General features: G+C 42.2%; 2 protein-coding genes across 4 annotated transcripts in view; one reads left to right on the top strand and one right to left on the bottom strand.

Moving 5' to 3' along the window:
- The window catches only part of INSYN2A (inhibitory synaptic factor 2A), a 45,735-nt gene extending 30,528 nt beyond the window's left edge, over window positions 1-15,207 (top strand). The window contains exons 3-4 of the mRNA XM_086752625.1: window positions 2,066-2,137; window positions 11,976-15,207. Of these exons, the coding sequence (XP_086608751.1) occupies window positions 2,066-2,137; window positions 11,976-12,159 (256 nt within the window). The 3' untranslated portion in view covers window positions 12,160-15,207. The remainder of the gene's footprint in view (window positions 1-2,065; window positions 2,138-11,975) is intronic.
- DOCK1 (dedicator of cytokinesis 1) overlaps window positions 1-23,591 on the bottom strand; it is a 287,834-nt gene that overhangs the window by 179,681 nt on the left and 84,562 nt on the right. For all 3 annotated transcript variants that reach the window (XM_086752623.1, XM_086752622.1, XM_086752624.1), the window contains 2 exons: window positions 21,670-21,797; window positions 20,056-20,151 (listed from right to left, as the gene is read on the bottom strand). In XM_086752623.1, coding sequence (XP_086608749.1) covers window positions 20,056-20,151; window positions 21,670-21,797 — 224 coding nt within the window. The remainder of the gene's footprint in view (window positions 1-20,055; window positions 20,152-21,669; window positions 21,798-23,591) is intronic.

The raw sequence follows: 23,591 nt of genomic DNA, 5'->3' as shown, positions 1-23,591 counted from the left end.
TCCTTGTCACAGGGCTCATCCCGCAGGAATCCAGGGTAACAGGGACAGGTATCAGCAGGATAAATAACTTGGATGCTACAATTTGCTTTTGTAAACACTGGACTTAGAAAACTTTCTTCAAAAAACCCCTTATTATTAAATTATTCCTTAAACAGCCGAGCAGAGAGGCAGGCCAAACGGGAACAGCACGAACCCCGCAGCCCCGTGCAGGAACAGGAGAGGCTGTTTGTCTGCAAGCCAGGTAATTAACTGCGTACGTGAACGGCAGCTTGCAGACGTACAAAGATGAATGAAGATGTCCCAACTGGAAACTAATGAAATAAAAAACCACCCCAGCCTGGCACTCGGACTCCGTGCCGTTTCCTCCGCCGGCCGTTATTAACTGCCCTCCGTGTCCTCACTAAATAAAGGCTTTCAGCAACTGAGCTGGAGGCTTCAAATGTTCTGTCTTCACTGAGAGTTTTTAGTATTTGATCAATAGCTTAGAAAAAACATTTCGCAAGTTCAAGTTTAATAGCGAGGAGACAACTTGAATGTCAATCTCCGAAATATTTTAAAAGGGAAACTGAAAAACAGACACTACTGTCCTCTTAGAGAGCATAAAAAGCAATATAATCAAATATAAAGCAGTGCTGGGGTTTGTCCCACAAGGGATAGCGCATAAAATAGAAATTCTGCTTTGTGGAAGTTCTTTTGCACACCTGGCTTTGCTACTGTGTTAAAATTTAGCAATCCAGGTAATTTGAGTATGCTCCTCTGAGTAAAAAACTATTTAAGGCCACTGACTTATCACTTGATATCAAAAATCCATAGCATCCCAAGGAAAAGAAAACAGAGGTGGAAAACAAAACCAATAACAGAAAATACTCAAGCACATAACTTACAGTGCCACAGCTCCCAGGGGATCCTGAGGCCCAGCTCCCTCCCCAGCAGCCAAACCTGCCCCCCAGCCCCATCCCCACTTTATACCCTGAGCAGGAGCCCCATGGGATGGAACAGCCCCTGGGCCAATTTGGGTGAAACACCCCAGCTGTTGGGTAATGGGTAACCTGTCCCAGCTGTGTCCCCAGCCACGGGGGCCACCAGCTCCAGCTCCTCTCCCAGCTCAGGTGAGAATTAACTCCATCCCGGCCAGAGCCAGGACATTATGTAATAAACCTTTAAACCAGTATTCACGTTCGAAGTGGTAAGGAAAAGTGAGACAGCACAAGATGGGCATTTTCAAAGAAAACAGGACGTTCGCTGAGATAAATAAACGGCCTGCAGCATTTAGGAAATGCTGACTTTCCCTCTCAGGGACAGGCACATAAAACTGTTTGTGTGTAATTCCCCATGAATACTTCATATTCTATAGGTTTGATACTTTGCCACAGAAAAATTAAGTCAACTTTTTTTTTTTTGCAAATGTTTTCCATTATTGTGACTTTGTCAGGGAAGCAAAGAGAGAGGTGCTCTGTCCCCACAGCAAGGCCAGCTGAGGCAGGGACGGGGCAGGGATGCTCCTACTAAGCAAAGCCCAGAGGGAATTATTTGAGGTCACTCAGGCGAGCTGTTTAAGGAAGGTCCTAGGCTTCAGAAGCATTATTTTCCAGTGTTATGTTCTATACATCCAGCAGGTAACTAGGAAAAGCCTCATGTATTTGAGAAAGCAGAAGAGAACCCAGCAAACCAGCACTGTCACGGCTGTGGAAACTGTACGCGTCCCCATTACAGTGATGGCTCACCGCGTCGCTACACAGCAGCTTTATGTAAAAAGAGGTTCACATAACTTGGTTTCCTTCTGTTGTCTCTTTTAATTTACAAAAGCATAATGGAAATAAATATTTTATTTTCTCCTTGCAGTCATTAGAAACTCATCTTCCAAAATAACTTTATCTTCCTGTTGCTCAGTGAAGCTGAATGTGCTATTTTTGATCCTGTTTTTCTAATGGCTAGATTTTTGTATTCCATCTTAAAGTTAAAAAAAAAAATCCCAAAGTTCTGATTTCTACGAAAAGAATCATAGAAAGCAAAACCATGTTAAAACAAATTACTTCTTAATGACCTCGTGTTCTTGTCTTTGCAGGCTTTCCTATCGGACTGGTCAAGACACGGCGAACTGCGACACATGCAGGAACAGTGCATGTATTATCTACAGGTAGGTTAAAAATACCAATATTCCCACTTTTCCTTGAGCTAAAGCAATGACTTACCCACTATTGTTAGCTTTGATTTTTCCGTAACACAAAACCAGTTGAAAAACAGGCAGTAAACTTCACCAAGTTATTAAAATTCAACAGACACCTGTTTCTAAGTTAAAAATTTTCAAATGAAGAAGAGATGATTACGGTGAGTACTACTGCTCTAGCTGCTCGAAGTGTTACAAGGTGTGAGCTTCACTCCCACACAGCGGGAGATATTTCGCATTTTCTGTCCAACAAGTCAACATACTTCATACTGATTGCTGTAACTACTGGACTGAGGAAGTGATTTTGAGAGAGAGACTTTACAGCAGAGAGAACCAGATTCAATCCAGACAGTTCTATCAGGAAAATGACACTGCTACCCAGGCTTTTCTGTACTTTTGTATTAGTGAAGATGTTTTAAAGCATGCAGGGCAAATATGTCCTGCCCAACACGAACAGCACCACTGACTTCCATAAATCAGACGTTTGCAGTCTTCATGCAGCACACAAGTGAAGAGTTGCTGTACGTGGACAAGAAGCTCCTTTAGCAGAGCTGCTGCGACGGTGAATACAGGTTTGCTCGTTACTGTCAAACACATAAAAAAATGTCAGAATGCTTGAAGGTTTTGTTAAAGATTGTTTGCACCTGCTACCATCTCTCCTCCAGAAGGAAGCACCTGGAGTTTGCTCACTAGAAACAGATCAGGTGCAAAAGGTGAAAGGATACGGCTTCTTGTTTCTCTGAAGCAGAGGTTCCCCTCCTAAAATAGTTAGAGTCTTAAAAAACCAACTGAATATTTTCACATGTTGCAGGTAAGAAGAAAACAAAGGTATCTCAGTATTACAGTATGTCAGAAAAATCAGGCAATATAATAAATAGAGATGACTATTACTCACAGTGAAGATACAAACTAAAATGAAGGTACAAATGTTGGCTAGCTGTGAAAAGCAGAGGATTTCCCCCTTCACCCCTTCCTTCTCTACTCGGTCTCTGATTTAGGCAGAAGACCTGGAGCTGTTTGTACACTGTCTCCTAGCTGCCTAGAAGTGAAGGAAAAAAAGGATGGAAAACTTCAACTCCATCTTTTCTACTTACCAGCTAATTGGAAAAGGGAACAGTGCTGTTCCGTGCAGGGGAAGGAACCAATTAATTTACTTATTTGTCCTTTAGAGCCACATTTAGAAGCATATAAATAACCAAAGCCTACAGTGCCTCCCTTTTTCTGAGCTCACGCCCGTGCAATTTCTTGCTCAGAGCAGCCTGGGAAGGTACAACACAGCACATTTCCATCAGGGAAACTATTTTTGCTTCATCAGCTTAAAAAAAAATCCTACGGGGAACTTTTTAAAATCTTGATTTCTAGTCAGCAGATTTAAAGTTAAGGAACCTTCTAGTTTCTACCTCTTACTATCACTGCAAATGAAATGACTGCAGAAACGCAGATTTCCAGTGTTTCCCTACTGATGGGCCACCTGTGCAGCAGGCAGGTCTCGCTCTGCAGTATTCCCACCGGAACAGCCACGCGGACTGAAGCCATCGAGGCCGGGCGGTCACCTAAAGCGATGTTTCCAGGGGAAGTTTTAGCAGAAATCAGCTCAGCTTTTTGACAGATTAGGAGAATATATGCTGCAGGCAAGAAGTCGAAAACCAGATGACTGCAAAACAAGGGAACTATGAGAAGACTGAATTACCAAGATAAGTAGCCAGAAGGGATAAAAAAGAGAGTCAGTGAGAAAACTACCACTCAGACAGACTGCCTTCTGCTCCTCCACGAGTCAGATACTAGAGCACCAAAGCCTCAGAAAAAAAGTGCAGTATTTCATGAGTAAGGATGCTAAAGCTCCTCTTAAATCTAGATACACGCCGCACCCTTGCAAAGGGTTTGCATAATAAATGCTGCACAGAGTTAAACTGATTTCTCTTTAAGACAAAACACCTTTTAGGAACAGAAATTAAAGCTCAGATTAAACCGTTCAGGATGCACTGAAAACCTTTCAGGGCAGTGGACCTTACAAGCTGTCAGGAGACGCCAGCGTCAGAGCAGGAGGATCATCCTGTCTGACCCTCGGCACGTTGCACTGACTGCTTCTCCAGCGTGCTCCTGTTTTGGGTCCTCCTCAGTCCTGAGCTCTCTCACCCAAGCAGTAGGCAGAGGAGACTTAAGAAAAATACAACCAATGCCCTTATGGGACAAATCCATAATTTCAAGAGAAAACCTTAACCTTTCCATAACTGACTTTTTTTTTTTTTTAAATTCAATTTTGAACACAATAACAGTAAAAAAAAAAAAACCACATTCAGAGCTGTTTTAAACCTTTAAACTGCAGTGAAACAGCATCTTAGAGGAATGATTCAGTTGCCCTCCCGACTACCCAGCTGCATCCTGTGATGTCAAGTCTAGCACGGATGGGAAGCTCTAATTCAGAAACAATCCACGTAATTAAATTCTCCCCCCTCAAGATGACTTTTTAGAGTATTAATATGATGTAGGACAAAAGCTAGAGACAGCGTGGAAGGCAAAAAAAACCCAACTGTTTTACTTCAAGGGGTTCTTGCTGCTTTTTAGTATCAAAAATGCTGATACTGTTAATAAACATTCTAAGTATAGGTTTTTGAGAATACGGTTATTTTGCGTATGAAATTTACAGTTTTTGGCTGAGATTCCAAATCTATTTTCGTATTATTTTGTCTTTGTCTAGGAAAATAATACATACTTCTTACTATTAAAGAAAAAAGCAAAACCAAGTTACTGTCTAGTTTTTTTTTTTAAATAGGAAACTGATTAAACATTGAACCCTACTAAAAAGACTAGGTACCAAAAATGTAAACTTCTAGAAATCAATAGGAAAAGAAACAATTTGATTCCTTATTTCCCTCAAAATTCTACTTATTTCTGCTACGAGAAATACATTCTTGAACTTGACAGGGACTCCAGACACAGGCGTCACTGACACCGCTTTCCGTGGCAGGAGACGAGCCAGGATCACTGCATTCCCCTTCCGCAGCACACGTCAGTTCACTGCTCCCGCTCCCAAGTAAATAAAATTAAATTCCCATTTCGCCGCTACTCCGAAGAGCAGGTGAAGGTTTGACTCATTACCTCGCAGGCTTTACCAGCCTACAGCCACCAGGATTCCGGTAAGGACAGGATCAGTCGTGCTGCGTCTTACGGAGCTCTGGGCTCAAACACTTTAATTGGGAAAAACCATCACTATAGGTTTGAAAGCCTGAATATGAAGTCCTAAAAATACTTTAAAACAGTCAGTATTCAGTATCCCGACTTTATAAGTAATTTCCAGGCAGTATTTAAATTAGGAGTAAAAAAAAATTTGATTAAGCAGTAAAAATAAGCCACCACTTTATCGAATGCTAATCTGTGTCAAATGTCAATCTGTTCCATTAGTATCAATATCTCGGAAACCAAGGTCACACAACAGCTTCAAAACCATCTTCTACAAAATAAAAAGCACTTGCAAACAAGCAAACATTTACATCCGTCTTTCAAAAACTAATGTAGACTCACCGTTGACATTCTGAAAGACAGAAGATAAGTTTCCTTAGGGTATGTTGTCAGGACAAAGTCAGCTTGAGTACTGCAGTGTAGCAAATTCTTGCTACTAAGAAGAAATTGCATTGATATGCAGAAACTGTACCAATCCTGTAACACCCCAAACCCACACGGACTAAATCTTCACAGCCTGTTTTATTCTGTGATTATCTTTTGGTGGAACTGCCCTTTCCGCTCCTGTTTAAATTACCATCCCGTGTGAATTTTAATCCTTGAACAGAAATCTGTATGAGAGAATGAGTCTTCTGTTTAATATTTTGTGTGTTATTCTAAGGTCTTTATCGTGAATTATTCCCGTGAAGGAGCATCTTGGAGAATTCATTCTATATTTCCCTTTAGTCAAAAAGGTCACAAGTACTCAAGAGCTTTTACAGGGCTATTTAACTTCTGGAAGTAAACTTTTTACTTGCTCAGATCACTAGCCGTCCGGAGAACAAACAAATCAGCACTACGCTGTTAATTCTTGGAGAGAAAAATTACTCAAAGCTGTACGAGCCATTAATTTGGCTGCTTTTCACTCCTCTGAAATGTTGAATTACACTGGTTTTCAGTATTCACTGTGGTCTTTGATACTGAAGTTACTCTAAGGTGTACTCCAGCTATTCAACAGAAAATATATTATTAGAATCTGTGCAATGTAACTGAACGAATGCGGCAAATGAGACACGTAAAAATCATGGTGATGCAAGCTAACTAGGTAGCACGCAGTCCACGTGGAAGTAGTTCACTTGTAAAGGTCAGAAATAGTGATAGTAATTAAAACTAGTAAATACGGCAATACCAAGTGAAAATAAGACAAGCAGACATAAATTCCTAAGATGGCATCAGTGCAGCAAAATCAGGTAACTAATTGATGAGAATAGTAATTTTCAACATCTCTATTTCCTACTCGCGTTAATTAACTTACCTTCTTTCTCATCTCTAAACTGTAAGATGTTTAGTAGGAAAAAAAAAAAAAAGAAAAGGATCTTATTGGTTTGGTAACGCCACAATCATTTGGATCCTAGGCGTTTGTGATTTCCAGGCTGAAACTGGAAATGTAACAGAGATCACTTAAAAGTGCATTAAGCTAATTTTGAGTGATTAGTGCTTATCTGGATCCCGTTCTTCCAAGACGTGGGATGCGCTAACGCCATGTCATCCAATTAACGTGACCCACGACGGGACGCTATGATATTCTTTAATCCCTGCTTCACCAAGCCTACTTAAAGAATTAAGCCGCTCTGCAAACGCTTGCAGGATTTGGGCCTCAACGTTGCAGAGTGGGTAATAAAAAGGTAAACAGAAGAGGTGTCGACCGAAAAGAGAAAGGCTGAGGTTGAGTGGAAGGAGAAAGGTTTTCCCTCGAGGCTGCCCAGAGCCTGGCTCCATCCTTGGAGTTTCCAGAGACAACTGGATAAAGCCCTCAGCAACCCAGCCCTGAACCTGAGTCATTCTGATTTGGTGATCTTACAAGTAACCAACGTACCCAGTGATCAGCATCTGATAGTCTTCAAGTGATTCACGTTAATAACATGGGACCGCGTTCGAAAAGAAGAGAACCCATCTGTATTTCTAAGCTTGTTGCTGGATACCCTCCCACAGTCCATATGCTTAAACCCAAATGCCTGGTTCCTCAAACTCTGTTTTTAATCCCTTATACAGCAACAAAATTAGGAAAAGTTCACTCGACTGCCAGCAGGCGAAAAATAATCTCATTAGCATATATTCCCCAAATCACTAGAACAACCACGACGCCAAAACCAGAAAACCCACCACACCGATCCCTGTCCCACAGCGCTGGGGTTCAGAAGATGGGATTAGCCAGAAAGAAGCGGCCTCAGCGAGTCGGCCGCCTCGCGTGGACGCCTTGAGCGCGGTGTCCAGGTTGTCCACCTTGGCTTCATCGTACAGCGGGCCCTACGCGCATAGTTACACCATCTCCTGAGAGCACTGCATTTCACCCGCACGCATCACCGAGCGTGCACAGGCAGTGTCACACCGCGCAAAGCTCACAGCACCTCCGAGATGTTCTCAGGGCCTCCGAGAACGGCTGGAGGCCAACCCAACCCTGCGTCAAGGAGCGCTACTGCAGTGGGAGCGCGCTGTTGGAACGTCAGGCTGTTCTTCACTCCTCTCCCGCAGGCCTTCGGGCACCAGGCACGCAGCCCTTCCCCGAGGAGCAGCTATTCAGTGTGTTTCGTTCCTCTTTCTTTCCTGAATACGACTCAGATTCTGCACAGAAAACACTTTTTGTTCCAAGTTTGTCCGGAGGTACTCGCTATTACAGTATGCGAGTCTTCGTTGTTTCCCGAACACAACAACTCCGTTTCACAAACGCAAAAAGCAAAGACTGGGGGAAACAAAGCTCAAAGCAGAGCAAACAGAGAAACTTCACGGAGGTCCCTGCTGACTGCAATTCCAAAATTAACGGTCGGGTATAAAAGTAGTTTTCAAGGCAGCATTCAGCTGCCCCACTGCTACAAGACAGCCTCGTCTGCTATAAACCCAACTTCCAGAGCTCTTCCGAGGGACAAAATGAGATCGTGATTCACGTTTCAGCTGGGCTCCTCAGTCCGTTTAGTGCACATCACACCAGGATTTGCGAAGTGGGAAAGGAGGAGAAAAAAAAAAAAAAAAAAATTAAAAATGTCATTTTGGGTTCCATTTGCACTGCTATCAGTGCCCAGCAGAAAACAAGACGACAGAAAAAGCCGGCTTGGGGTCCTCCGCCCTGGGCTTTAGTCAGGCCCAGACTAACACAACGTAGAGCTGGAACTGCCGAGACATTTTTGATCAGTCCTGGACTCGACCCATCTCACTGGGAAGGAACCGCAGAGATTTTAATTACAAAGTTCTTGCCGGCGTTTAATGAGCACATGAAAATAAAATCCTCAAAGGTCTGTTATTTGATTTTATTTGGCCAAATTTTCCTGGGAATGACATCTGTGCAAACACTGATACACAGGCAACTGCCCTAAAATGTAAAGTTTGTGTTGCAAACCTTGTAAGTAAATATGTAGTTGCTTTGGGGAGAAAGCACAGAAAACCAGCATATTTCTCTGAGACAAAACTGCACTGCTTATAGCTGTTCACAAAACCAGCCTATTTCTTTCTAGCGGAGTTTCATGCGTAGGAAAAATTTGAGACAGGCATTGAACACGGAGAAACTCCACCCCAGTGCTCCGAAGTTGGCAATATTGTCGGGAAGCGAAGTGTCCTAATCAGGTGTCAGGCAAATGTATGTGCTACAAGCATTACGCAACAGTTAGATTCATCTCTTGGTTTTGCGGGGCTTGTTCACAATGGTCAGTCTACTGAAAAAAAAATTTTAATCTAAGAAAAAACGCTTCTGAATTATCATCTCCATCGCGCGTAATGCTAGGAGTCAAGTTTATGGGGAGGCTTAAAGAAGGGAGAGAACCAGTGTTTGAAAGTGAAGAGCCACATGGCACAGAGAATATTCCAAGAGAAGGTCATTTGGAGAGGAAACCTAGAGATACGCAGGGTACAGAAACAGCACTGAGCAAAACAACGTTGTCAGAGCTGTGACAGGGGACAAAACCGAGTTCACGAACGTGAGAAGCGGAACGGCGAGGGAACAGCCCGCTGGGAGCATCGACAGCTCTGCGACAAGAACGTGAGGTCGTACAGATACGTTACACTTGCTGAATGCAATCGTATTTCGCATGTTCCATGGAAAGACCAAAATAAAGCTGGCCATAGCTAATTTGGAACGATGTGAAAAATGACAGAAGAGGGTTTTTGTCGCATTACTGCAGCACAAACCTACGTTTGCAAGGAAACAAACCATTCACCTGAAAGGAGCCGTTACATGAAAACCCTACAAAGCCAGACAAACGGATCTTGATAAACCCAATCAACTATTCTGCAAAATTTACAGTTACCAGTGCCGAAATAATACGAATGTTTTCATTCACCCTCAGAAGGAAGGTGTTCCATTGTGATGTTAACAACTGGGAGACAGCCTGAACGGTGCTGCAAATGGGTTTACGCGGTAGAAAATGGTGATAACGTGGGTTTGTCATACAGACTAGAACTGATCTGGCTTTTCTCTTGAGGTCTGTCTTTAATAGAAATCGATTATGGAAGAAGTTATTCTGTTCAGGAAGGTTTTCTCAAACAATGTACCTTTTACATCCATTTCGAGTCGCTCTTAAGAGAGCTCCCCTGCAAGAATAACGTGTTGAAAGACGTAAAAATGAACTCTGCCAATGCCAAAGCTGAAATGCGTTATTTTTTCCCCCAAAAAAAAGTGTACTGAGAAACAAATCGATGCCGAATTCTGCCGCTTTCCATGAGACTGAGCGAGCTCTTAGAGAAGAACCTGTTTCGTGCCAGAGCCTCTCCCTGCATTTCCCAGCAGCATTTATGTGGGGGGCCCTTCCCGATCAACCCGTATCCCAGTCTTACCACAAAATTAACACCGCAGTTATCTACCCAACTGCTTTTTGCGAGCTAAATTGCAAACGAGAGTGGGTTCTGAAGCCGAAGACCAAGGACAGATATTCGATCGAGCGGCAGGCTTGCAGTGTGCTTCTGCAGGAGCAGGACACCCAACGCAGCCGGCTCCTGCAAATTCAGTGTTCACAGGTGCAGTTCTAGCGTACAGCCGGCGTTTTAAACATTATTTGCTTCGATTTGCAATGTCTTTTTACTGCTTAGCAACAGGAAGGTGGGGAAAATATTTAGAATATTTAAAGTTTTATCTCATGGATGCCTTGCCTCCACTATTAGAAAGTTTATCCACATCGTGGAAATGCTGACACTTCTGCTCCAGTTAAACTAGACACCAAAGTAGGCACAGCCAGATGTAAAAAAAGACATCACACCTTTCCAGCACCCCTTTCCAGGGCTTCACTGGAAGTCCTTCTAGGCAGACACTTCAGCTTTTCAAAAAAAAACCAAAGCACGAAAATATCCCAACTTTTCTTAGCATCTTCGATTCCCTCTTCTCCACCCTAAGGGGAAAATGAAATCCCCCTGAATCAGCAGATGGTATGAGATGGTCTCAAGGGCTGCGGCACCGAAGTCCACCAGAACTTCCCGTGCCTTCTGTTATTCCAGCTTGCCTGGAGAATTTCCTCTGGAATGGTTTCAGGTGTTTTGCACTGCACACTTGCACGCGTTCAAGGGGAGGTGCCACACCCCAGCAGTAACAGAAGTTTAAAAATCTCTTTTTTGGATGAGCTACACGGGGAGCACAAGGCCTGAAAACGCAGACCTGACTTCTCCGGTGGTTTACGCCAAACAAGCAGTGGCAGAAATAACTCAGGAAATATCGTTAGTACTTCTCAAAAGGGGACTGAGGTGAAAGGGCGACCTCTCAGGTTTCATCTTTATTCTGTTTCTTCATTGCTGGCAGGATTTTGTGGCCGACACGGTGTTTAAAATTCAGGAGGCGTATTTTAGAGTTTCAGTGTATTTTTTGAACGCAAGCCTGCGTTTAAATGAGTATTTCTCTTATTTGGATTAAATTTTAGTAGCAATGGAACAAGCAAGTACAATAGAACAAGGTAGCTGCTCCTGAAGCAGCTTATTTCTATTTTACCTCCAGATAAACAGATCTGCAGCATTAGATGCTTTTGTCTCAGCAGCCAAGTAAATTTTAAGTTTTATCCTCATTTCAGGGCTAAGTTTAGATGCTGTCAGCATACGCTCAAGGGCTGCACTGTAGAGGATAATTGGTTTTTAATTAATTAATCTTTTTCCTGCATGTATGTACGAGTATCCACATACGGCAGCAGGTTGGTGAAATTTATCTAATTCATGGTAAAAGTTGCGAGCAGCAGCTCAGGTGACGAAATTGCCACGACAGCCTCGTTGCTCAGGGCCAACCCAGCAGCTTTTCTCAGAAGCACAGGGATGCAGGTGCCTGGCTGCCCCCCGACCTCCCGGACCACGCAGACAGGAGGGAGAACTGAGCCTGGGAGCCCGCCCAAAGAGCGTTTCTGCACAGGGATGAGGAGAAAAAGTAGCATTTCTAGTTTTCAGTCACTTCACATCACTGTAACCACAATCCCATTCCCATTTCTCTCTTGCAATATACCCTTTTTTATCATCCCTCCTCCCCCTCCTTTCACTTCTGGTGCAAGAAAGGTGGAGATCTGATTTAAGCATTTATTTTGTATTTGAATTCCATAAATTAAGCACTTGTATATGGGTGTCAGATGCTGGCTTAATTGAAAGCTTTCTGTCATTGTAATTAGTAACTAATTGCTTTTTTTCTTCTCATTTTTAGTGTGGAATTGGATTTCAAACAGCAAGAAGATAAACTACAGCCAGTTTTGAGAAAACTTCATCCTATTGAGGAAACTCAGGTTGCACCTTTGCCTTATTCTCAGGAGAGCTACTCCTCCACTCCCAAGCAAAAATCCAAAACTGAATCAAAAAAGCATGGAAGGTGGAAACTCTGGTTCCTTTAACCCAAGTCCTTTACCTGTGGAGTTCAAGGCCTTCTTTGAAAAAAATATCTGGAGTTCTATCAATCACCTTGGTAGACTGATCAGTGTTACCGGCCAATGTCGCTCTGAGCGTTCCGGCAGCGTTCAGTTCTCACCCAATGTACCAAAAAGGCCTTTGTACCTACAAACGACCGTCTGGAAGCAAGGCGTTGGGTAACACCTTGCCAGCTTTTATTTGCGGTTCACCAATGTGGGATGTAAAACCTGAATTGAAATTTGTACAAAGATGGAAAGTCAAACTATTTCCCCCCCGCTTAGATCTGAAAGCGTCACATCCTAACCTGTTCAATCGTAGGCTGTCATCCTGTACACAGCTCAATGTCACCATTGTTCTAAAGCCTTCTGGGGGTTCGGTTTGTTGTCTTTAAATAGCGAGGGGTAAAAAAAAAAAAAAAAAAAAAAAAGCAAGCAAGCCTTATGTTTGCAATGGTCTTCAGTTTTACAAATCCATGTTGATCGGGGCGTGCAGTTTTCAGCACATATATCCTGGACAAAGCACAATTTTTCATGTGGTCCAAGACCAAGAATAATCTCGAAGATGTGACTCTGTGTATATTTGCCTTCATGCAATGTAGACTCCAACCAAGCTATCACATTCTGACAACGCACCACCATTTCCAGTTTAGCTGTGTCCTCATCGCCAGACGAACCAGTTGGCTGCTCATCTCCAACGGGTGAGCGGTTAGAAACCTCACGAAATCGGGACAAGCCTTTAACCACACCACGCTGACAGGGTCAAGGTTACGGGACAATCAGCTGTCCTAGAGCTCACTTTCAGTCTTTTGGTACCCAAAAGGTCTGAATGACACATTCTGGCACATAAAAAAAAAAAAACCAACCCCACAAACAGAACAATCAAAAGCTCTTCGGATTGCTGGCATTTGCCATAAATTAATATCTTTTTATAACGCAGTCTTTGGAAAACCTCTACGCTATTGCAGAAGGCGCCAGAAAATTTATAGTGTGCATCACGCTTGGAAACCTGTTCAGAAAGAGCAGTAATTTTCAAGGCTCTATATTTACTAAGCTGCTCAGATGGGTTCCCCAACACACTCTAATTTATATCTCAATCTATTAATTGTACTTGCTAACCAACACACTTAGGGAAGATCTCTGAATCAATTTTTTTTTCTTTTTTTTTCTTTTAAATGACACTTAAAATTTTGCTCTGACTACAACCTGCAGCTTTTCCCTTTAAGTATTTGCTGCTGTCATTAAACTTGCATCTAGAATGGCTGCTTGTGGAAAAATTTCTCAAGGTAGAAGTGGCCAGGGAGTGGGACTCTTGTTGGTTTTGGTTTGGGGTTTTCTTTAAAGGATTTGAGATAATTTGAGTCATACAGTGTGATGGGACGAACTGAATTGATTTTGAAACTGCATCCCCTGCAGCATCAGTGAGATACAAATTGTTCAGCCTTTCGGCAGAAGAAATGTCATCATTAGCAGAAGAGTTTGCACATGCTAAAAATTTTGACGTTTTCACTTACACTATTTTTCCTCTTAGCTCAGCATCAAACCTACTAACTGCAAGAAAACGTGAGGAAAATAACTTATTTTTCCCCCCTCAAAGCAAAGAGCAAGAAAAGGAAGTTAAAATGGGAACAGAGACGCAGAAGATGTCTATGTCCACCTCAGAATGAGCTTCGGCATGAAGACAGTCACCTTTGCAGGAAACCTTCAAGAGGGCTATGACTTCTTGTACATAAGCAAACGAAATCCTGAAATACTTCTGTGAAAGCTGAAGGATTAGAACAGGGGATCCTGTGGACCAGGAAGGAAGTGCAATTGTTCCATGTGGAAAAAAAAAAAAAAAAAAAAAAAAAAAAAGTGTTTCATGTATTTTATACCGTTTTTAATTGACAATATAGAACTGTTTACAAGACAGCCCACCCTACATATTTTAGAAACCCAAATATTTCCAAACAAGAAAAATATATATTTTTTTTCCTAAGCAGAAAGAAATATCAAATATGGACATAACAAGAAAATACAGCAGTATTCAGTATTATTTTAGTGTTGACAACTAACGAACTCATCTGTGCTAACATGCCTAGTGTTTGGGGGTTTTTTAAAGGAATTAAATCAAGCATCTCTCAATGGCAATCAGTAACAAAGCGCTAGCGTCACCGAATCCGTAGCTTTTCCCATAAACCTCTTCCGAGCGTTCTCGTGTGCAGGGACCCTGACCCACAACTGAACTGTTTCTCCGTGCGGGTACGGACTCGTACAGAGACCGGCATTCTGTAACCATGGAAAACGACAGAGGAAAATTCACGGGGGAAACATAAAAGAGCTAAAAGTGGCAGTTCTCACGGCGTGTTCTGTACATGTCCAGGCTATTTTCTTAAGAAGTTGCAAATTTTTAATTTTTTACATTTTTTTAAAACTGGAAAAGCTGACATACATATAGTCTTGCTTAAAATGACATAGCGTGTTCTATCCTACCATCCAATGTAATTTGTAATAAAATGTTTTTGCAAGTGTGCAAAATGTATCATATTGTATTGCATTTGGAGTCACTCAGGCTCAGGTTAGACACGTGAGAGAAAAAAAAACCCTAATTCTTTAGAGCTTTTAGCTAAATGTGGTTGACAAAGCTGTTCTCACCCTACTGTAGAAGATCTTATAAACTGCAGATACGAGGTTATAACACAGAAAAAAAAAATGCATCTTCACTTTCCGTGCTGGCACATAACGTAGCTCTGCTGAATTCACCGACAGCATCACGCACTCACACACTGATTTGCTATATGCACTTCTCCCATATCATGCTTAAAAATACTTTTTACTCAATAAATACCGCAGTGATTTTATATTCCTCGCTATTTTCTGAGTCCGTATAATTTCCATGAAGCAACAGTTACATTCTTTGGTTTAGAACTATTAGGAAACACTATTCATGTGAGTATCACTTGTTTTCTTAAAGAAAAAAAAAGTCACTGTAAAAATAGTTTAAAAATCAGGATAAACTGAAAAAAAAATCATGATTAAAACTGAAAAATCCTACTATCGGTACAAAGTGTTTGCTTTTTCTTGCTTAAGATGCAAAACCACCATCGATGCCTTTAATTTCACTCTATGTTTTGAAGGTTAGTCCCTTTTGCAGAATCCAGTAGGCTCATTTTTCGTGAACCCTTTCAAATCAGGTGCGCTGCTAGGTGACGCCGTTCCTTCAGCATCTGCCCAACAGCTCGCAGTCTATGTCACTGCTGGAATTCCTTAACTGGATTGCCTCTAAAAATCCAACTGCCATACCGACACGATTCCGTTCTACTAGAATGAAACGGGCGGCAAGAAACAATTTTTAATATTATTTCAGCATCCATGAAATCCAACTGGGGCTTATTAAAATAACTGGAGCGCTGGAAATTTGCTGTCAGTTTTAGGTGAACGCAGTTTGTTCCGACAAACGCGGGTAGGGCAGGCTCCGTACCCACTCGCGGCGTCGGCGATACCACATTTTACAACATTTAAAAAGCTCAGTATTGGTGACGGAACAAAATAATTGCCATCATTCAAACAGCACTTCAGTTTTTGTGAATTTAGTTTGCAATATGTAATCTCAAGTGTTTTTGAAAGATAAGGAAAGATGCAATTCAATAAAACAAAGTCTAATTTTTTTACATTGTAGAAGTCCGGTGAGGAACGTGAGGCTTTCTCCCCAACGCTCTGGAACCCGTTAACCATAAACTTTACAGATTTTAAAGCACAGAAAGACAATTTACGTCTAGCTTCAACTCCTAAATAACTTCACCCCCAAACTCTCCCCATGACCCGCAATAACTCATCTTTTACTTCGACCTAGACCTGAATGTTACTGCCTTCCAGAAGGGCATCCTGCCTGGAAGATGCCAGGAGATGGAGACCCCCCGCCACCTTTGACTGATGGATCATTCCAGTGTTCCCTTCCCACACCGGTGCCGCATTCTGTGCTCTGCTTCACACTTCTTACTCTCCAGCTCCTCCTCTTTCCTTAGACAGGTGTCATCTTCACCCTACAGAGATTCTCCTTCACTCTCACAGCACCTCGAAGTCTTCTACGAACCTCGATGGCTTTCACATCTTGCACCACAAGTCCCTTAGTTTCTCTACTTTCTGTTGACTTCTGCAGCATTTCTGTTTTGGTTTCACCACATGCTTACTGTAAAGTGTAGAGGGGGGAAAAAAAAGAGTGACATGGGAAACACTCTACTCATCACTAAAGTCATAAACCCCTCTCCTGTCACTGCTTCCCAGTCACACAGCCCAAGAGTACCTAAAATGAGGGTTGTAGAACACTGGAAGAAGTTGCCCAGAGAGGTGGTGGATGCCCCATCCCTGGAAACGTTCAAGGCCAGGCTGGACGGGGCTCTGAGCAACCTGATCTGGTTGGAGATGTCCCTGCTCCTTGCAGGGGGGTTGGACTGGGTGGCCTCTGAAGGTCCCTTCCCACCCAAACCACTCTATGATTCTATGAAAAGAGCTTTTTTGTCCCCAGTCACAGCAGGTGTTCACACTAGCTTTGCTCACCACAGACCACTAGATGTTTTTCAGAGCCACTGTTCTTAAGGAACAGTCTCTTGGGAGTAGAGCCACTTCCTACATTCTTTCCTCTTACATCTATGAGCTAAATGTTTCTTCTATATCACAATGGAATTTGATTTGTTCCACCACATAAAGGAACTGAGATTGTCTATTTAGTAGACAATGATGATACAGTTGCACAAATCTGCCAACTGAAGTATCTTCCAAAAACTCTACACATAGGGATCCAAAATCCCCATCTGGATGTCCTTTGTGAAATTAAAGAGTCCAGCAACTAGCTTGTTTTTCTTGGCTTTGTAAATGAAAAACACACCAAGCTGCCAGCCAGAAGGAAGTAGGGAGCAGTCATGATTCACCTTGGACCTACCGCCGTGGCCGGTCAATTCTGATTTACCAAAGGCGGCCAATACGCTGACTCGCGTGGAACGCAACATTCTTCAGAAGTTACTGGGCAAGGAAAGAGATGGTTTAAAATTATCCTTAAAAAAAAAAGACTCAAGGAACTATGCTCAATTTACTTTTTTTTTTTTTTTTTTTTTTTTTTTTCAGGCAACGTGTTCTTCAGTAGGAAAGATTTTGTCATCTTCTTATAGGTGACTCCTTACTGTGCGGTAAGCAGGACCAGCTTTAGGGACACCCAAAAATAGCCCAAAGCAGCCAACATCTGTGAGCAACCACAAACCCTGACCTTGCATCAGACAGCTCAGGCTGCATCTGCTTCTCACCTTTGCTCCAGTAACGCACACAGAACCCTCTACTCCGTCAGCAAATGGATCAACTGAAAATCGCCACGAGCCTTGCAGAGGAAAAAGCCGCCAAAAATAGCGAGTGTTAAAACGATGACAAGACTTTTTTCTTGCATGTTAAAAACTCATTGGACACGGCGGGCTGGAAACTACTGCTGATTTGCAAGTACATAAATCCACTGCTGTCACTGAAACGCCCGGTGTAAGCGGCCAGACTGGGCTTCATCTCAGTTAACACAGGCAGAGGTGAAACTGAGGGCTTGGGGTTTTTAACAAGTTCTGGAGGCGAGAAGAAAGCATGCAGTATGGCAAGTGTTAGCTTACATTCATCTTGCCACCAACTTCTACAAAAATTATGGTCAAATCAGGTTTTAGTCTATCACTTATACCCTGTCTTATTTATTGTCTAGTTTTTCTTCTTACAACTGGTCTCTCTTATTTCAAGATAATTCTCTTCTGAAGGTATATGATTAAAATGGCTTATGATTCTTATCTAGAAACTCACACATTTAAGGAAGCACATTAAAAAAAAAAAGATACGGAATACCTCCCATATTCAGACTGAGATACAGTAGGTGTCAGGTAAGAGTTATCCAAATCCTTGCTTTTTTCCTGGATTAGGGCGGAATCTTGTAACACAGTGAGGGAAATACATCTCAGCAGGGGTCCTGTCACAACAGGCCTATCGTTACTTGAACTCTGCCTCTACAAGATCCTTTCTTTTTAAAATTCCTTCCTTCTGTTCATCCTGCGTGGTTAATTCTCTCACGTAAGTTCCAGGTAGAACTACACTGGCATTGACAAAAGACAACTTCGTAATTCCAACCTGATTCTGACCCAAGAGCGGTCAGGTTACACTTGCTAATTATTCCTTGCATCTTACTCTCCCTGCTTTGCTGAGGCCACAAAAATGAATTGTGACTGGTTGATCACAGCCACATCCTTTCAGCAACAGACTGAATTTTAAGACAGGAGGAAGTACCCCTGGAAAATATCCAGTGCTATCAATCCTCATTAGATAATTACGGCGTGTGCGACGGAGTGGTTTCAAGCTGCGTGCATGACCACTGTGGGTATTTTTAACACAACTGTACTCAGTTAAAATATATACGGAAGTTTTCAAATCTAATTTGATAAATGCAAAAGGAAAAATTAACATTTTAAAATATCATCTAAATGATGTTCATCAAAACAGTAATTAATTCACATTCAAACTGTAACTGAAGAAGCTTCCTGTATGGACGTCTTAGGAGATGACGCCTTCTGCGCAGCTGAGGGAAGTAGTAAAGGTTTGTACCCTTGTACAGAAGACATTATGATGTCTGTTCTGCGTATTATTAATAATTTCTGTGGTAACTCACAAAGTAACAATAACATACAAACCTCCTGACTTCCTTTCACTGCTACTGCATCCCAGCACCAGAATATTCTGTGAGTGATCTCCACTTAGAACCATTTCTTGCTCCACCAATGGAGTTGGTGATCCCTCATCACTTTCTTACAGTAGAAACTACTCTTGCAAAGCAAAGTGATGAAAGTGGAAGATGAGAAAAAATTAAGTTAGTGGATGCCGCACTAAAGACAAGGCAAAAATTGCAGTCCGTTTGCCAACCCAAGCACCACCGTATGCCAAGGAAATGGGACAGCGGCAGGTAAGAAAGATGTGCTGAGGACAGAGCCTTCTCAAAAAAGTCAAATATCACTGTGTGCAATTACAGAGAGAAATAAAATTGGAAAAGAAAGGGCAGATCAAAAAAATAAAAGTGCTAACGGCCTCTGATACACATGACTGACAAACAAGACCTTTGTAAGGAAAGGAATCAGTGTATCAAACCGAACGGAACCAAATTCATGTCGAACAGGACAGCTACTCAGACAGATGGTCCACTTGGACCAGTTTACCATAAATCAGTTGCCAGATGCAGACACCTAAGGAAGAATGTAAGGTAAAGGCAAACACACAGTAAGACTCCCAAAAACACGCTAAGATCTATTCCCATTGTAGAGTCAATAGGCCTCACTTTTTCTTTACATTATTTAGACCAAAACGAATGATACAGTTGAAAAATTCAGATGCCAGACGTTGAAGTCATGGTGCTGCGCCACCAAAGTGGAACATGACAACCTGCAGCTGCTGTTACCAGTCCTTCCTCTACGTTTTAAAAATATAGTCGTTTGGGTCCCCGTTCTTCAATCGTCTGAATACCACCCGTCCCTTGGTTATTTCAGTTGTAGCAAAAAAAGACAAGTCAATGCTTGGAGAGTGAAATGATTGCTCACGTAGTGACAAACATGCAAGTCTTCCATTTCCACGCTTTTCAGCTGGCTAATTAAAATAACACGTCATTTTGATTAACTCAGACATCTAAAATCTGGCTAATCACCTGGCCACCCATATTTTTCAAATATTCTTCCTCCCCCTGTGTAAACCACAAAAATTACAAGCCAATGTTTTACAGCTTACTGAGCACAAAGACGGTCACAGAAGGTTTTGATTGCTTTGGGTCACCTGGGATTTAAATCCTATTACAGTCAGGTTCAAAAAGATGTGACAGAGGTATTTAAGTTGACATCGAGAGACACTTACGATGAGCTCCGAATCCCGTCCCATGGAAATGACTGTTCTGTTTACCGTCCTCAGTAGCTTCTCCATGATTATCTGGACATGTCGTTGTGTCGGCCCCTAAGGAAAACAGAATAAATTAGTGGTAACCAGATACAACAGGCACCAATACAACGGAACTGTTTGTGCTTGCCTTTAAATCCACCTCTCTTGTGAAAGATAAATAAAACATCACTCGCTGCTGTTGATTAAAAGCAGAAAATTAGTCCCCCGTCGTAACAAACACCACGCAAAATCTATTTTATTAATACATGTTACGGATAAAGTAACATGTGCTGTTACAATTATTGAAATGAAAAGCAAGTCCCTGGAAATACAGCAAAGCCTATGACATTTAGTTACCTAATAATTTTATTTTCCTAAGTAATTTTCCAAAATCAAAAGCCCACAGGCATCACCAAATCTGGGGGGGGCGGGGGGCGGCTGTTCTGCAACAGCTCAATTAGAAGAAACAGGAAAGCAAAGCAAAACTTTGATTAAGGAACTTGAATTTCAGTCAATTGTTTCCAACTCCTATTTCTGTATTAGAAGTAATCTGCCACTATTTTTGGAAGAGTTGAAAACTCAATATTTAGTGCAACCAGCTTTTGAGAACAAGTTCAGAAACCTCATGCAGAATGATGGCTACAGGAACTGAAGCCAAGAACACATCACACGGAGAAAGAAACATGAGCTTTGCTCCCATATTTCACTTTATAAACAGACTTCTTCATCGTTTTCATTAGTCTGAAGGAGAAGACTTCCAATTTTCAATTTTCCTTTACATCCTTCCTCACTCACAGCGCTCCCTTCCTTTCCCCGTCCTCTTCTCCATCTCCCCGCTCCACCGGCAAATTTTCTGCAGCCCCGCTCTGGCTGGGCTCAGCCCGGGGGAGCTGCGAGGGAGTCGCTACCAGGGAGAGAAACGCAGCCAACAAAGAGTGACGGGAAGCAGCCAGGCTGTCAGAAACAAATGCCTTCTTTAAAATAACCCACTCTCCGAAGCAGTCACACAGAACTTCTTCAAAAAAGAAACAAAAATCTGAACAAATCCCAAAAACATAGCCAAATAAGGTGCTAGATAGAATGTGAGTAGCTAAATTCCAACTAAATTGGTGTACAATTCTGCACAGGAGCCAGGGTTCAGGCAGCAGCCTCACCAGCCCAAACTTCTTCAAGAGAGCAGCAAACCACTGCAGCTCTCCAGCAAACCACCAACATTCGCGCGGTTGTGTGAAGTCAAGAGAAGCCAAAAAAAAAAAACCACCAAAACACAAACCAAACATTTTCCACCTGGCAGAGGCCAGACACCATGTAAGAGAAAGGCTGAACTCCTAGGAATATTTATTTACTCACTATCTACCCAGTGTCTGGAAAAGTGTTACTGGATAACAGTGCTGTATTGGATGTGCCTCAGAAACACCCTGAGATGTCACACAACACATTGTCATCACTGGGTACCTAAAAAGAAGACTTAAAAGAGACTGGTTAGGAGGAAATTAAAAAAAAAAAGAAAATCTAAGCCATCAGGAGTTACCTGCTTAATTAATTCTACATTTCTCTCAAGTGCTAATCACTACAGACCCATACGATACTAACCACATCTTTCTTGTAAAGCACTTCCAGGATGTTACTCAGCAACTGGCAACAAGCCTCCAAGTCTTCTTGTCTCTCCAAGTGATACTTCAGCTGCTCTGTCATCGTTGGCAGCAAGATTTCCCTGCAGTCTGCACACAAAACAGAAGGTTACACACACAGCTTTAAATAACTTCATAGCACTGCCTAAATAGCCCATCTGCTTCGGTGCTTATGTAAGATTTAAAAAAAAAAAAGAATAGGAAAAATACGACAACTTCCAGATTTCCAGTCACCTGCTTTTCAACCAAAGCTATAAAAACCTGAAAAAGTTGTAAGTGAAAACCTTCACCTTACCTGTACTGGTTACCGAGGCAGCACAGCCTCACCATACAGACACGGCTTACCAAAACGTACGATGCTGTTCAGATCAGCATTCAGCTGTGTGACGTGGCCTTTATAGCTCAAAAAAAGCTGTAAGGTCAACGTGTTGGCTCGAGTCAAGAGTGTAAGGGAAATAAGGATTGATACTCCTGAACCTACCAGCAGGTAACACCGGCGTACTGCTCTAATGAATCCAATGAACCTAAAACCTGCAAACTGCAGGTTAGTTAGAACCCTTTAGACTCCCCCGTTCCCAGGCCTCAAATACAAACACGCCCAGAGAACAGAATTGGTTACTCTTCTTCATCGGAGCCTGACTTCAGAAGAGATAATGATGATTAAATTGCAGTGTCTATACCATCAGCGTAGTACTAAAATGTTTTAGTACTAAAACTAGTACTTTTGGTCGAGGAGAGCAGGAAGGGAGAAGGAATTAAAGGCATTTTGGTATTTTTCCACCTCCTCTAAATAACATCATAGAACAGGAACAAAAGAAAACCATGAGACTTTTCCCACAAGTTCCCAAGTCCCATTCCCTCCCGGTCTGCCCAACTGCCTCATGTCCATATGGAAGAATGCGTGAGCTCTGCTTTGCCCAAATGAAGGAGCACCATGTCTCTGTACTGGAAGGACTGGATTACGAACTGGCAGGCAGCTTTTTTGCATAGAAGTCATACACTAAGACAGAAAGCAGCACAGCTATGTGTGTATATGCACATGAAACGAGTATATTGAAAGACAATAGCTCCTGTTAAGAAATGTTTATTTTCCTGAAAGACGGACATAGGCTATCACAACGTGGGTCCTTCCACAAAGTTGCCCTCGTACTAGAGAATCTACCTGAAAACATGACTGAAGAATTCACTTTGTCAAAGGTACACTGGCTGTTGGCCCGTGAGATCTGTAATTTTACAGAACCTGAGGAAACAGGGATGGAGCTCTTGACAGCCACACAAAAGATGTTACACACTGACTTTTTTTTTTTTTTTTTTTTGTGATGTGACCCAAATTGCTTGGACGAGATGGCATATGGATGACTCAAGAGGAAACTTCATGGCAGTCCTTAATGACTGTATCACTGCTTAGAGATTATTTTCACACAAAAGGAAAAGTCCTTGGAATATTCAGAAATGCTCATGAGCACTCAATTAAGTCTTTATTTAAGAGGATTTTAAATAGTTCTGGACCTGTAAGCACCACCATCCCGACATCAAGAGCGTGAGTAACATGCAGACCACAACAGGAGGGACAAGACAAAAAAAAAAATTGAAAACTGGAGATCAATCTCAATTAAGAAGGAGTGACCCCATATTGCAATGTGACAACGCACATTGCATTGTGTGGGCTCCGCACAGGTGCTAACGTCAAAATCCCTCCACAGTGAAAACTGAGGCTCAGCTGGCAGTCTGCTGCTTACACGTGGGATGGACAAGTGCTAAGACATGCACTGCAGGTACCAGAAAAACCGACAGCGAGGAGGTAAAGAATGAAGAAATCCATACATGCTTACAGTGGTGTGCTTTGGCTTGCAGTGGAAAAAGTGATACAGGCGATAAAAACCC

This window comes from Chlamydotis macqueenii, chromosome 7, assembly GCF_036417535.1.
Source record: "Chlamydotis macqueenii isolate bChlMac1 chromosome 7, bChlMac1.mat, whole genome shotgun sequence".
Classification (NCBI taxonomy): Eukaryota; Metazoa; Chordata; class Aves; order Otidiformes; family Otididae; genus Chlamydotis; species Chlamydotis macqueenii.
Note: the sequence above shows the minus strand (reverse complement) of the source record. Positions and strands in the feature narration are given on the sequence as shown.